The sequence below is a fragment of the Daktulosphaira vitifoliae genome, unplaced genomic scaffold (genome assembly GCF_025091365.1).
Source record: "Daktulosphaira vitifoliae isolate Bord-2020 unplaced genomic scaffold, ASM2509136v1 Scaffold_139, whole genome shotgun sequence".
Classification (NCBI taxonomy): domain Eukaryota; kingdom Metazoa; phylum Arthropoda; class Insecta; order Hemiptera; family Phylloxeridae; genus Daktulosphaira; species Daktulosphaira vitifoliae.
The window spans coordinates 7350-23502 of NW_026099708.1; the positions used below are offsets into that span (position 1 = coordinate 7350).

The 16153-nt window shown below is 29.3% G+C and overlaps 2 protein-coding genes across 4 annotated transcripts in view; both read left to right on the top strand.

Annotated features, from left to right (window-relative positions):
• LOC126909138 (E3 ubiquitin-protein ligase RNF8-like) overlaps window positions 1-2913 on the top strand; it is a 3731-nt gene extending 818 nt beyond the window's left edge. The window contains exons 2-7 of one of the 3 annotated variants that reach the window (XM_050691555.1): window positions 62-178; window positions 387-456; window positions 519-539; window positions 1239-1336; window positions 2294-2492; window positions 2547-2913. In XM_050691555.1, coding sequence (XP_050547512.1) covers window positions 83-178; window positions 387-456; window positions 519-539; window positions 1239-1336; window positions 2294-2492; window positions 2547-2647 — 585 coding nt within the window. In that variant the 5' untranslated portion in view covers window positions 62-82 and the 3' untranslated portion in view covers window positions 2648-2913. Of the gene's footprint in view, window positions 1-61; window positions 179-386; window positions 469-518; window positions 540-1238; window positions 1337-2293; window positions 2493-2546 lie in introns of all 3 variants that reach the window. The other 2 variants (XM_050691556.1, XM_050691557.1) reach the window with 2 other exon arrangements.
• Window positions 2914-8400: 5487 nt separating this feature from the next.
• On the top strand, window positions 8401-13240 carry LOC126909139 (uncharacterized). The gene is made up of 8 exons (XM_050691558.1): window positions 8401-8679; window positions 8768-8842; window positions 8910-10475; window positions 10576-11735; window positions 11792-11924; window positions 11991-12272; window positions 12338-12923; window positions 12986-13240. The coding sequence occupies exons 4-8, from the start codon at window positions 10809-10811 to the stop codon at window positions 13008-13010; spliced, it is 1953 nt and encodes a 650-aa protein (XP_050547515.1). The 5' UTR covers window positions 8401-8679; window positions 8768-8842; window positions 8910-10475; window positions 10576-10808; the 3' UTR covers window positions 13011-13240.
• Window positions 13241-16153: the final 2913 nt, after the last annotated feature.

Sequence of the window (16153 nt, forward strand, 5' to 3'; positions counted from 1 at the left end):
AAAATGTGACCGTATCACTTATTTAAATCCAATTTTTTAATTATTAGTTGATTTATTTTAGCTGAAAAGTGAAAAAGCATCAATGGAGCGTTTTCTAAATGCTAAATTTGATAAATTTAATGAAATAATTAATCAAGCATCAAAAAAAGTTAAAAAATTGAAGAAAACACTTCTAAAAGTAAATATATTTTAAGTAAAAATAACTTAACCACAGGTTAATACATATTGTATTATTTTCACACAATAATAATTTTTTTTTATTAACATTTACTATAATTAAAAATATATATATATAGAATGTATTAGTTTTTAAATTAGTTCTAAAATCATGTTTTATTAACCTATATTTTTGTATTAAATTATATTGAAAAAATTGTTTTCCGCAGCATAAACTCGCCAATAATGAATTAGCAAAAAAGAATTTAGATTACGAAAATACTTTAAAAATACAGCAAGGTGATTATATAAGTATATATATTGTTATTAACTTACTTTATTTAATTTTACACCTGTTTAAGCAAAGTCGCATGATATTCTTAGTAAGTAACATGAAATATACTGTGTCTTAATCTGGACTTGTTTACCTGTATAAAATATATAAGTGAATAACCTATGAACTCCATTTATTTATTTTTTGGATGGAGTTCACGTAATGGGGTATAAATTAATTTTGGGCTTATATATTACTATTGTATTAAATTGAACATTAGAAACATTGGTAACAATATCATGTCCATATGGTCATTGATTATTAACTAATTATCAAAAGCAGTTACATATAAACATACATTTTTGTTTATAAAACTTTACATTTTTTTATATTATAACAATTATAATTAAAATCTCTAAGAAAAATATAATTTATAATGCAATGTCTTAATTGATTTTTATAAATATTTTAGAAATATCTTCATCACGTTTTAAAAATAAATAAATCTTATTTCTTTTATTAAATATATTGATAAGAAAAAATATTAATTAAAAAAAAACACCTATGGATTTAAGACATTTTTGAAAAAATTAATTTATCTTATTTTTCCTAAACTTTCAATTGCATTAAGAATAATGTTAAATTACATTAAAAAGAGGTAATTATCAAATTATTATCATTTGTAATTCTATTTTCTATAAAAATTTTTAAGTTAAACTTTGTTAAGTCATTTAATAGCTTCAACATACATTAATTATTATCTTTTTTTTTTGAGAAGTTAATTTTTTTGTTTGAATTATTTTTCTAGATCAAATATCAAAAATTGAAGAAACGATCAAAGCAAAAGTCTATAGTGTTCTAGAAAGTGATTTATTATGTCCAATTTGTAATGAATTAATGGTTAAGGTATTATTTTTACATTTAAATCCATTAATAGCGTAAATATAACACGTCATCATGTTAAAAGTTCTTAGCAAATTTATTATCTTACTTTGGTTAAAAAATGCATTATGGAATACTTTTTAATCAATTTTAAGATTGTTAAATATTATAAAGTGATATTAGAGATCTGAAAACTTTTTGAACTTTCTAATCCTAGAATTGTAAATAAAATTTCTGAAAAGTAAAGCTAAAATATTTTAACTAAAAAAATTATTTCTGGTGAAAATTTCTTTTTTATTAGTTGAAAAAGTAAATAAATGTGTTTAAAAATCAATTTTAAAATTCATATAGTAAAATCTAGTAAAGTAATTTAAAATGCTTTTCTTTAGGTAAATGTACATATTTTTATTTTTAACTAACAATTAATATGATTTCTAAACATATGAAGACACAAATTTTCAATTTAAAATAAAATTTGCTCAATCTTCAAAGATAAAAAACGATTTTACAATTACTTCATTTACTTACATTTACATTACTTTACCATGACGTGTGACATTTTAAAGTAAATTTGTTTATAAAAATAAAATGCAATTTAAGTAAAATGAAAAATATTACTATGTCATTGATATATATTATTATTTTATAATTTAGTAACTATTTTATCCAAAATTTCAATGAGTTTTAAAATTTATTTTTGATAAATTAGCTTCTAAGAGACTGAAAAAAAAATCACATACTTCATAATTATACCAACAAAATTATTTTATTTTAGAATTTGGGTTTGAAGTTTAAATAAAACATATTTTATATCAAAATGTTAGTTCAAGAAAACTTGAATTTTACGCATCCATAAATTAGATTAAAAAAATGATTTTAATTATCTCATTATCATTGGGAAATAAATAAAATTTAGCCATAAATTGTGAAAATGAATATTTTATATAAAATTTAATATGTAAATTTGTTTTTTTTTTTTAGGCGTGTACAACTAATTGCAACCATACATTTTGTGAAGTTTGTTTAGATACTCATGTTTCAAAAAGGCCTTTGTGTCCTATTTGTCTAACTTGTGTTAGAACCAAAACTCTTTGTCTAGCTTTGGATAACTTTATTACTAATATTTGTAATCTTCTTGGGAATGAAATAAAAGAACATCGGGAAAAAGTACAACAAGAAAGTAAGTATATTTGAACATTTATTAACTTATATTTATTGTTATAACTATTTTTAGAATTGACAGTTAATGTCCCACGACTAAAGTATCCGCTACAAGTTGCTAGAAGAGGTGGTATAAGAGGTGGTAGAAGAGGTGGTAGAAGAAGTTTAAGATAATTTACCTTATTGTTAAAAATAAAATATTTTCTATAAATTATCTCACCTATTGTATTTTAAATTTTAATTAAAAGATATTTGATACCAAGCAAAATGATAGGTACTTTTTTAACAACTATGAGCACAATAACATATTATTTAATGTTTTTAACACAAATATAAATAAGCATAAGTATTTTAATTATATTTTACATGAACTCTATTAAATAATAAAATAAAACCTTGGGAGCTAGAGCTATTGGTTGGTACATAAGAATTTTGTTCGCCACCCGGTTCCTACTAAAGCGGTTGCCCATATGACTAATAATAAAAAATAACAATAAATTTCAATGATAGATTTCTAACCATAAAAAAAAGAAAGATTACCATTCATCTAATTAATATGTTTTTTTCTGTATAATATGATTATTGGGAGAAAGTGTTAACGGAAAAAAGTGCAACCCCATCGTACACAGTAAACCCTTTTTCTTTTTTTACTACCGCCTGAATGATTGTGGGCCGCCCTGGAACTGCCGTTAGGCATTACTTCAGGGCGGCCCACGCCGTCTATAAATCACACCACCACGTTGTGAATCAGCTCTTGATTAACTTCGGGCTGATTCACTCAGGGATCCGTTGCCCAGGTTTCACTGCGTGCAGGTGGGGGCAGGACTTCGCGTGGGTTGGCCAAATAATTCACAACACAATACATAAAACACATAAAATACCTACGGCGCCAGTAGCGCCGCAGGTCATCCTACCCTTGGCAGTCTCTGCCACAGGCGTTCGGCCTCCTCTTTTTGGCTCATCACCGATTCGGCGATCGCCTGAACTAGAGACCACCCCTCCTGGCTTCTCAGAATCAGGTCTCATCATGAACTCGACGCCGAACGCGGACCCCGAGTGAGACTCCAACTCTTCCCGCTCGCTGGCCCACGCCTCGCACAGGAAGAGCGTATGCGATGCATTATCCGCTTCTCCCGGCCAATCCCGACAGTGATGGCATGTCGGCGCGGATTCTTCCTCGGCCAGTCGTCGGCGCCAGTTGGACACGGTGATGTTCCGGAGCTGCAGCCGGTCCTCCGCGCGAAGCGGTTGACCGGTTCTTTTCCGGAGCTCGTGTCCGTTGGCGCGTTCGACGGCCAGCAGGTCCGTGGGCGGCAGAGAAGCCAGGACTCTTGCCTCCACTCCGGAGACGATGCGATAGGCGCACAGGGTCCGGATGGCTCCAATGGGTACTTCAACCTACAGAACTGTTTGCGTATAAAAAAAAACAATAATATACAGTAAATTTATTATTATTATTATGCGTAAAATGTTCACCAAATCGTTTCCACTGGCACCCTCACCACCACACAATGGGACCAAAGGCTGATTTAGCCGGCCAAAAGTACCATTTTTAAATCAACTAATAAACATTTTTTTTTTTAATAATTTTTTTTTATTATATCCTTATAAGGTCATGTACAAAAATTCAAGGCCAAAAATTGATACAGTAATGGTTGAGTGCTATTTAAATATCACAACACTGAATTTTTTTGTTTTTTTTCTAGGATTTTTATTATTTCTTCAATCATTTTTTCCTGCTTAATATATTGAAAATATATATATTTACAATATACAATATATTATGTTTATTAAAAACTTTATTTAAACTTAATTTTAACGAATCATTAGTTTTAATTACATCTAATTTTTACAACTTTTAAGCTGATTAAGTTGATTGAACTGATAAAACCAATGAAATTATTAAAATTACAATTTTTACGAAAATACACGTTTATTATAGGGATATTCTATTTGCACGGCTCAAATTCAATCTGACGCTTTTACACGTAAATGTAAAGCAAAATATAACTTTTTCATTTTTTTTATAATTTATCCGTATAAATTACAATATTAAATTACTGAATATCAATTATATAATGAATTTAATAATTATAATTAGTATTTATTCATATATAATATTTTATATATAAAGACCTACAAATCAGGATATAATCAAAGAAATAAGAGTGGATGTTGCTTTTGAAATAATCCACCAATTTCTCTAAATGAAACACTATCCACAGATTTGCATCGAAGCGTTTCTTACGACAGTGATTTTAATAAATCTATTAAATTCAATAATTAAATGAACTGTTGAATNAAATCTATTAAACTCAATAATTAAATGAACTGTTGAATTATTCTAAAAAAAACATCAACTCCTATTTACTTAATTACATAATGATTACAATGTTGTATGTGTTTTGCATATACTTAAAAATAAATTTCCTAGACACAAATTAATTTATACTATATAAAAATTCAAATCGTAATTTTTGTATCGTAACATTCTAAGCAGATTATTGTCATCTATATCGGTGTTTATTGTAAAATCTGCCTCTTATATGGAAATTAATGGACTATCTACATTTATATTGTTATTGAATCTCTCAACCACTTAGCCACTCGTCAAGTTTCTCCTTGTCATTCTCGTCAATCTCTTCACTAACCTGAAATATGAATAAATATGTAAATACCTCTTCTATTAATGAAGTCATTAGTTAAAATTTTGCAAAATATTTTAATACATTTTTAAGTCATCGTTTCACAGCAATTCTTATTTTCACTATTAAGTATGTGTTCCTCAATAATAGAAAAAATTATATTTTATTACTTAAATTACATAAGTATAAACAAATATTTTGTTCACTTTGTAAGATATGAGCATGTTGCATATATCAAAACGTTAAAATATGAATATAACATAATTTAAAAATATATATAATATATTGGATTGAACTAACCAAAGACTATGAATATTATGACTATATAAATTTACATAAAAAAAAAAAGTATTGTTTAATGGTACTAAGTTTAATCTACTATAACATTGTTGAAACATTTCAAATCATCAATAGAATGATCATATAATTATTGAAAAATTAAACTTTTTCAATAGTTTTATTAATACTACTAACCCATTGCTAACTTGTATGAGTAATGCACTAAAATATTTCAATCACACAACTCCCTGTTCTTATTGCTCTATATAAATTAAAAGAGAGGCAATCAAAAATTAAAAATACATTCTTTTTTAACCCGATGATGGCAATACAGAAATAACTAGTAAAAATTTAGAAAAAATATCAGAAATGGTTCAATGATATTGAATTCATACTATAACATCATCGTTACAAAACTTGATATTTGAGAATGGTATTTTAGTAATTATGTTAGATTCAACATAGCAGCAAGATAAAATCATGTAAAATTAGCGAGTATAGAAAAAATATATTCTAAATAAAAATAAAGGTTTGCTTTTGAAATAATCCACCAATTTCTCTAAATGAAACACTATCCACAGATTTGCATCGAAGCGTTTCTTACGACAGTGATTTTAATCACTGTCAGATATCATCTATACTTGTCCCATCTACGCCTCATCAACACTGTGCCTCGACCCCTCTGTTCTACCGTTTTTTTAATATTAATTTTTACCATCAATTTAAATTATTCATTTATTATTATTTTCAATTATTTTCTATTTGGTTTATTTTAAGAAGTAAAATTATTTTTTATTTTTAAAAATAGTTATATTTTAGGTAAAATTATATGTGGAATCAGCACAATCGAATAGTTATGATTAACATAAAAAAATGTTTATACACTAGTTGAAATTTTACTGAGCTGGTTTATCTAAAAAATGAGTTCAAAAGTATTTTTTAATTAAAGAATAATGAACTTAAATGCTACCATACTTAAATAAAGTGTATTTGAATAATGTCCCAAAATATTTTTAAAAAATTTAGAAATATGACTCTTTAAAAGAAATAATTTTTGTTTTTACAGAAGGACTTTCCTTTAAAATAATTTTAGTTGATTACTAGAGAGAAAATAGAAATGACTCATGCAGGTAACCATATTTTAATCCCACAAAATACTATATAATTAGTATTCTAATGAAAATGTTTAATGCATCTATTAATTTTATGAGATTCCTGTGTCCCTAGGCAGTTAAAGATGTGTTTAAGGGGTTACAACACTTTTGAACAATTAGCAATTATTAATACATTATTAATCATATAAATCATATAGAAACTTATTGTTTTGCTCGACTTCGTCACGTCTAATTATAAATAATCGTTCCACGATTATCTACATATGTTTTCACCAATTCGGCATTTTATTAGTTTTTAAACAGTTCTATGTCATTAACACTAATGTTTATTATAATATCTATACTATATTTGTATGTTGCCCACTATCCATATATTGTAAACAGGACAAGGCCGAATAGTTCTAGATCCAAACGTAATCATGTGTAATATCATTGAAATTAAATNAGTTATTGTTATAATAAAAAGAATAATAATATCGATGAAATAAATAGTACATACCGTCTATTTAGACCAAATAATGACGATACAGAGATAGTAACCAGTAATAATTTAGAGAAAAAAATGAAAGATGATTCAATGATACTGAGTTCAATCTACTACAACATTGTTGAAAATTTTGATAATTGTCAAGAGAGTATTAGTCATTATGTAGGATTGAAAGATAGATTTAACAAAGCTAAAGATTAATATTGTGATAAATTAGCGAGAAAGGAAATTGAAGATATTCTAAATAAAAATAAAAATATTGATTTTGATAATGATATAATTAAACACCTGAATAATTTTAATAGAGCTACTATTACTTTCAATCCATTGATAACTTGTATGATAAAAGCATTAAAATTTTTCAATCACTCAACGCCCGTTCTTACAGCTTTAAAAAAATTAATAGAGTGGCAATCAAAAATTGGAAATATTGAAGAAATAGTTGACATTAATACTGCTGAAAATGAAAGTAAGAAACTCTTTAATTTCAATATTTTTGAAAAAAAATTCAAAAATTTTAGACAAAATTTTAAGAATATTAAGAATAAAGAAGAACACTTTGAATTATACGACTGTTTCGACCTACACAACAAAAATTTAAAAGAGAATATTTCAAACAGTGTACAGAAATTTTGTATAGACTTAGGCTTTGATGTTAAAAAATAAATAGCATCATTTTACTCCAATAATGTACGTATTTATTAACTTATCCATGAAATTGTCTTGATTACTGTCGTTCTATATTTTTCATAATACTGGCTTATGTTAAGATAACTAATTAACATAAATTTAAAATAAATAAAACTTTATATGAAAAAAGTTCATTTATTAAACAAGTTATAGTATAATAACTTTCTGTTTTACAGTAAAATTTTTTGTATAAGTTATATATCAATTTTTAAATTATAATTTTCACAATTTATTTTATCATAAGATATATTATAGTAACAAATTAAAATTGTTCTTAATTATTCGTAGAAATGTGTTTATTTATCACTTATAAAATAATTAGTCAAAAAATTTTATTATTTATATTTATATTGCAGTAGAACTATAAAGTATGAGCTGGGACCCCCCCTAACCCACATGTTGTGGGTTTACCCTGTCATAAGTGGACGGGCGGTGTAAACGGCTGTTGGGATATGTTGAAAGTCATAGTCCCCTCACCCACCCACATGATGTGGGTTTACCCTGTCCTAGGTGGACGGTCGGTGTAAACGGCCGGGGGGATATGATGAACGGCATAAGGCCCTCCTTCCTATGAAAGGGTAAGAGTGGAGGGCTCTCTTATGACAGTAGATATCACAAGTATAGGGAGTACATAAGAAGAGGGGATATGAAAAAATGAATACTTTTTAGAAATTACTTAATAAATTGTAATTAATAAGTAATGGGTTAGTTTACGGGGATATGTGATCTGTGATTTGCTGACCCCCCTATGAAAATATGTGATTTTTCCGCATAAAAGACGGATTATTACTCGAGTAAAATTAATAGTGCTGTGTCAGTTAAACGTCTTTAAAATGTTTTCTTGCGACAAGTGTGAAAAAGTGTTTGCATTCAAACATGGATTGGTACGTCATCAAAAGAGTCATGATGGTATACGATTTAAGTGTTATTTATGCCCATCTAGTTTTTCGGACAAATGGGCACTCTCGCGTCATGTTAAGACAATTCACCGTGAGTATTACAATTATTATTCAGTAAAATACTAATATGAAAAGAGAAAATATATTAGTAAAGTGTTAATATAAGTGTAATATTTTAGATCTCGTAAAGTATGGTGTGGACTATAATATTGCTATAGGAAATCATGCTGATTCGAGGGCTATGTCAACAACTGGTAAGTAAAGAAATTATATTATTTAAAATTTATATGCTAAAATAAATACATGAATATTTGTTTTTAGAAAATGTAAATGTTGCGGAGAGAATGCAGGCGGGCTCCAGTGTAATTAGTCCTAAACGTCGCAAACAATGTAACACCGACAATACAATTAAATGTAAACGGGTAAAGGCTAAACGATTACAAGACATTACGACGAGCGGTTTTCATAAAACGGGTGAATCATTAAATAGTCAAATTTTATGGTTTTACAAAAAGAATATTGAAAATGTAGTCGGGTATCAAGCGTTTTTGTCAGCAACAAGAGGTAATTTAGTTGAAAAATTACGCGACTGCCTTAAAGTAATGGGCTCGATAAAATTCAACTTAAAACTGGAGGCGACTTATACTGTACCGAATAATGAAACCAAGTATGAAAATCGGTCATTTAAAATGTCGGCTGCTGAGATAATTAACGAGGACGATATTGATCATGCTGTGGATATTTCATACACAAAATTATTAGAAGAACAGGAAAACTATGCTGGTAAAGGTAGTAATTTTTCGTTTTCTAATATAGACGGTATTTTACTGGGCGTTTACAAATATCAGCCTTTAGGCGGGAGTTCTTACATTGATTTGCCGCATGACATTAAAATGAAAAATGCTGTAATAAACCCACAAAATATAGATCAACAATGTTTCAAATGGGCTATATTGGTGAAAAAAGTTACGGAGGGTAAAAGACATATAGTATAACAAAACTATAAGTCTATAGAAAACTCTTATAATTTCTCCGGTTTATCATTCCCAACACCGATTTCAGACATAAAAATTTTCGAAAAAAATAATCCGCATACTTCAGTCAATGTTTACGGACTAAAATTGAAAGATTTACATAATAAACCTGAATATTTAGTTTATCCGCTGAAAGTATGCGCTGAAGAACGTAGAGACCATATCGATTTGTTAATTGTGTCAAACGCCGCGGGTGACAGCCATTACACTTATATTATCGATTTTGGCCGATTGGTACAATCACAAATAACAAAGAATACGGCAAAAAGAATATTTTGTAAACGGTGTTTTACGGGCTTTAATAATATACCTAAAAAGTATAAACTACGTGGAGTTGAGGCGCTAGAAGAACATAAAAAAATTTGTGGCGAAAACAAACCGTTTTTACCTATAATGCCTGAATAGGGCACTAAATTAAAGTTCGAGTCATGGGGCAAAACACAGGAACATCCATTTGCAATTTATGCTGATTTTGAAAGCCTGCTGGTCAAGTCCAACAAAGATACGAAAGGCAACACAAATTTTGTTCATGATCATGTTGCAATGAGCTTTGGATACATAGTAAAAGCAGCCGACAGTGTATCCATAGAATTATTGCAACAGTATAATATTCAAACGACGCCTAAAATATACAGAGGAAATAAAAGCAGCGAGCCGGAGGAAGTAGTCAATCGTTTCATGGACGAAGTAACTGAAGTGGCGTTGAAAATTGAAGAGTTGCTCAAGACGAACGTTGATATTTGTATGACACATGAAGAAACTGAAGAACATATAAAGAAAACCTGCTGTGACTTGTGTAAAGGCAGTTTTACAGAGAAAAATCATTAAGTTGCAGACCATGATCATTTGACAGGTAAATCATAAACATAACTATATTAAATGTATTGTAATTAATATAAAAAAGAAAAATTTATATATATATATTTATAAATATATATTTACATTCGTTTCAGGTAGTTTTAGAAAAACACTTTGTAACAGTTGCAATTTAAAATTAACAACGCCCAAGTTTGTTAACGTATATTTCCATAATCTTAGCTCGTACGACGGACACTTTTTAGTTAAAGCCCTTGGAAGAGATACTAGTAGAATAAGTGTAATACCCGCTACAGAAGAAAAATATATTTCTTTTTCAAAATTTGTTTCAAACAAATTTTCGCTAAGGTTCGTAGATACATTTCGTTTTATGGGTACTAGTTTAGCGGCTCTCGCTGAAAATTTGCGCGCCGCCGACATAAAATTATTCGAAGAAACCGCAAAAGCGTTTTCATCGGACGGTGACATTGATTTGGTGACCCGTAAAGGCGTGTACCCGTATTCATACACCTCAAGCTGGGATGTACTCGAAGAAAAACAATTGCCGTCAAAAGCCGATTTTTATAACGATCTGTCAGAAACGCATATTGATGATGCCGAATACAAACACGCACAAAACGTCTGGCAACATTTTAATTGTAAAACGCTCGGTGAGTACTCTGATCTGTACCTGAAAACTGACGTAACAATACTTGCGGATGTTTTTACGAATTTTCGCAAGTTATGTCTACTAAAATATAAATTGGAACCGGCATATTATTTTACGAGTCCCGGTCTGTCTTTTGACGCTATGTTGCTGCATACGGGCGTTTCACTAGATCTCATGAGTGATTATGAACAGCAACTTTTTATTGAGAGAGGAATACGGGGAGGAATGACAACTTCGGTGTTGAAACATGCCACAGCCAACAATGAAAAGACGCCTCATTATGATATTAAACAACAAAAATCTGAAATTATATATTTGGATGTCAATAATTTGTATGGTTGGAGTATGTCTCAACATATGCCATGTGGTGACTTTAAGTGGTTAGACGTGGACGACGAAACGAAAATTTTAAAGACTGTGGAAGAGTTACCTGCGGATTCTCCTATAGGAATGGCCCTTGAAGTGACGGTGTCGTACCCGAAAGAGTTACATGATGCCCACAACGAAATGCCGTTTCTACCTGAACGAAAATGTCCGCCTAATTCACGGGTCAAAAAACTGTTGTCTACTTTCGATCGGAAAGAAAACTACGTTATACACTATTTAAATTTAAAACAGGCTATGGCAAACGGATTAAAAGTAGAAAAGGTAATTCATAAAATTATATTTTAAAAATATAATAATAACATGTCATTAAATTACAGGTGCATAAGGTGTTACAATTTAAGCAGTCGGCCTGGCTATCAAAATATATACAACTCAACACGGAGATGAGACAGAAAGCCAAAAATGATTTTGAAAAAGACTTTTTTAAATTAATGAACAACGCTGTTTTTGGTAAGTTTTAAAATTAAATAAAAATATATATAAACATAATTTTAATGCGATTTCGTTTGTTAACAGGTAAAATGATGGAACGTGTACAATTTAGAACGCAAATGGAATTGGTCAATAATCCTAAACGAGCGGCTAAATTAATTAGAAAGCATAATTTCAAACATTGTACAACGTACAGTGAAAATTTATCAGCGTTTGTATTGGAAAAGAAAATTATCGATTTTTGTAAACCAGTATACGTAGGTTTCGCAATTTTAGAAATTAGTAAAACTCTCGTATACGATTTCCATTATAACGTAATGAAGAAATATTTCAAAGACCGTGCTCGACTGTTATACGGTGACACAGGTAGATTAATTAATATTTTTTATTGAAAAAATTTAATGATTTTATTTTTTGATTTTATTGTTTAGATTCATTAGTGTACTTTATCGTGGGTGATGACTTTTACGCGGTGGCAAAGAAAAATCCTGATCTATTGGCTAGACTTGACACTTCAGGTTTGCCGAGCAGTCACCCGTGTTATTCAAACGCTAACAAAAAGGTGCCTGGTTTGTGGAGTGACGAAGCGCCGGGGAAATCTATATTGGAGTTTATTAGTCTAAGACCAAAATGTTATGGTTTTGACTTGGAGGGTAAAGAAAAAATTAAGGCGAAAGGGATACGTAATCACGTTGTGAAAAATCATCTTACAGTCGAGGACCTGAAACGGTGTTTGTATGCTGAAGAGGAGCCTGCAGTAAGCGAGGCTCATGCAAAAGCGGCTATATATGGCATGATGGTTGTAAACAATATTCATGAGAGAGCCGTGGACCCTTATTGCCCCGTTGTAAAGTACCCGACTTATACACCATACAGAGAAAATGTGTCAATCAGATCATTTCAACACCAAATATACACCATTAAGACTATGAAAATGACATTAAACCGTTTAGATGATAAGCGGGTTATATCAGAAGACCGTATTACTACCTACGCTTACGGTCATTATAAACTAGAGTACGTATACCATAATTATGCTAATAATTATTAAATATATATTAAATAGTGTTATTTTTTAGGAATGAAGACAGCATTGAAACTTAAGATTTGTAGATACATCTTATAAACTAATGTAAAAATAATAAACAGATTACAAAAATTTATTAGTAAACAATATTATTATTATTATGTACAAAAATGTATTGTTGAAATTATATTAAATAAAAAAAAAATTAACCTTGGTTAAAATATAAATAATTGATTAATCGACTCATATAGTAATAAAAAACTATGCTTATTGAACTATGCCTGTTCATAGCTAATACATCACCCTCTTACACGTATAACGTTACATACAATAATCTATGGCACATTCCTCAATCAGTATAATAGTATTATTCATATATATGAATTTTTGGGTAAATAAACAACAAACATGTTATATGTTACTTATAAGTTTTATTTTAAAAATATTATACAATTTGACTACATTATTTAATTATAGTGAAATATAACAATATTTTAAGTACTAAGAATTATTAATATACCAATGTCTTAACATAAACATTTTATAAAAACTACAATAAGTTGGATTTAAATTCATATGAAATAAACATGATGGATAAGAACTATTTGTTGCCAGTTGTGTTATACGAGGACAGCCAATATCTTCCATGTTAATGACATTTACGTGTGGCATATACTGTTGTAAAATGTCTCTTTTTTGTAACCCTTTTACAAATATGTCTGTAAATTTTAACGAGTTTAAAATTCTCGGTAGTTCTTCAATTTCTACGTCTCCGTACTGAGGTTGCATTGAATGTCTATGCTTTTTCAACCACGCGTTAACATTTCGACTTTTTTCATCTGTTGGAGTTGCATGTTTAAATATCCAGTGTTGTGTAGCATAAGTGTCAGTATCCACTACAGATAGTTCTTTTATAAGATACTCGTTATTCGATCCCAATATACAGTCAAAATCTGCTATTGCTGTAGTCATTATTTAGTTTGTTAACTAGTGCGTTGAGGATACGGATCTTGTTCTAGGGCGTTTTATTTTTTGAATTAACGTACACTGGAGTCAGTATAGGCTTCGTATTTTACAAAACCTTTAATTTTATTAATCTGTTCTTCTATATGACTATATTGTAACTTAGAAGTTGAATCTGTTGCGTTAAAATTAGTATTTAAATTTTCAATTTTAACTTCTACTCCGTGTATTTGTACATTTATTTGTTCAATTATTTTCTTATAATTACTAAGCGTTTCAGTAATTTTTATAATATCTGTTTCTAATTCAGCCAATTTAGACTCTAGTATGCATATTTTTTTTATTCTTTTACTTTCTAATGATGAACCAAAAACATCCATTACTGTTAACGTTTACGAGTGAACTAAAAATATTTTATTAGTTTTGCTGATTTTATTCTGCTCGGATGATTTTTTTTTGTATTTTAAAAAGTAATTACACACAGTTTAATTAAAGTTAGGTAGAGGGGATATGTCACCTTAAGGTTAAATAAATATCCATATTTAAATATATATTAATACTTTATTATATGGAGTAAAAAATACAATAAATAGTGCATATTATACATTTTTTTACATTAATATCTTACAATAATATTAAAATTATTTATTTTTCAAGTTCATTTTTATTCATCCATGAATCATGTTTTGAAGGAAAACCCATCCAACGAACCAATACTTTATCTCCTTTACGTCGCACAATTTTTTCAATCAGATAATTATGTGGATACTTGGTTTTTTGTAATTCTTGTTCATAAAAACACCCTCTAATTGGATTTTTTTCAAAGTCTTCGAGAAGATATGTTACTGGTATAGTGTTGCATACNTCGAGAAGATATGTGACTGGTATAGTGTTGCATACCTTTGCTATAGTAAATATTTCAAAAGACCAATTACTCAAATAGCCTTTTTCAAATACGGCCTTGTTAGAACTAACCCTTACATAATCACCTCTACGAAATTNAACCCTTACATAATCACTTCTACGAAATTTAATTTTTTGTTTCGTTTTATGTACAGAACTGTGTATAACCACTGCCGAAGGATTTTTATCGGAATACGTAGGAGTCATCTTTATTGTTCTATGCACGCTGTTGTTGTACTCGTGCATAACTTTGTTTAATATAGATAACCAATTGTGTGATCCTTGAGCGGTAAACTCTCTATATAATTTGGTCTTGNGGTAAACTCTCTATATAATTTGATCTTGATGGTTCGAATTAATCGCTCACAAATTGACGCTTTTAATGTGCTATACGTCGAGTAATGATTTATGTTGTATTTTTTCATAAGAGTTGAAAATTTTGAGTTATAGAATTCTTTACCCAAATCGCTCTGTACGTGAACGATATTACGTTTTGCAAGTATAGGTTCTATTGCTTTCACTATATCAGCTCCTCTTTTTGATTTTAGGGGTACTGCCCATGAATATTTTGTAAAACAATCAATTGCAAACAAAATATATTTATAGCCTTTATTCTGTCTATGATATGGTATAAATTCAGCTAAATCGATCTGAAATTAATCATCACGGCTTTTAAGTACAACACTACGTCTATCGTAATGTATTCGTCTAGGTCTATGTAGTTCTTCCGCAATTTGTCTTTTAAACATTTGGTATTTTTTTAATTATGCCCGCCTCGTATAATTCTTCATAAATTGATATAATTTCATTACCATGTGCATTATTGTCTGCTGCCCGCGAAGCCAATAGTAATCTAAGACGGTTGCAGAGCTCGTCTGCGTTATTCCAATATTTATAGTTATTCGATGTATTCAATGACAACTCAAGACCTCTGCTCTCGACAAACAATTTACTTATAACTTCTTTATACTTGTAGAAATTGTTTTCTTAATTTTTAATTTATTCGTTGTTAAGTGCGCAGAAGTATGAACTAGAATGTCTCTATAGACATCCAAGTCATTTTTACCGTATGCGTTAGGCCGTTTTGAAAATATTAACTGTATTAGACCGGGGGTTAATTGATATTTATTATTTTCTATGATCAGCTGAGCTGTTTTATAATTAAACTGAACAATTTTATCACCAAATTTCATTATATCCCCGTGTTTTTTCGGTGCATACGCTTTGTCCCCGTCATGATAAACTAACCATGCCTCAACCGAGTCCATCATAGAAAATATTTGGTTTTCAGAATATCCACTAGAATTAGTGTCTTCAACATTATAGCTTTGATTATGCAGCTCAGTTACTATAG

Coding starts and splice junctions, on each gene's coding strand:
- LOC126909139 (XM_050691558.1), top strand. CDS start 10,809: ATGGGTACTAGTTTAGCGGCTCTCGCTGAAAATTTGCGCGCCGCCGAC. Junction 12,273..12,337: donor ACTGTTATACGGTGACACAG/GTAGATTAATTA, acceptor TTTATTGTTTAG/ATTCATTAGTGTACTTTATC. Junction 12,924..12,985: donor TACGGTCATTATAAACTAGA/GTACGTATACCA, acceptor GTTATTTTTTAG/GAATGAAGACAGCATTGAAA.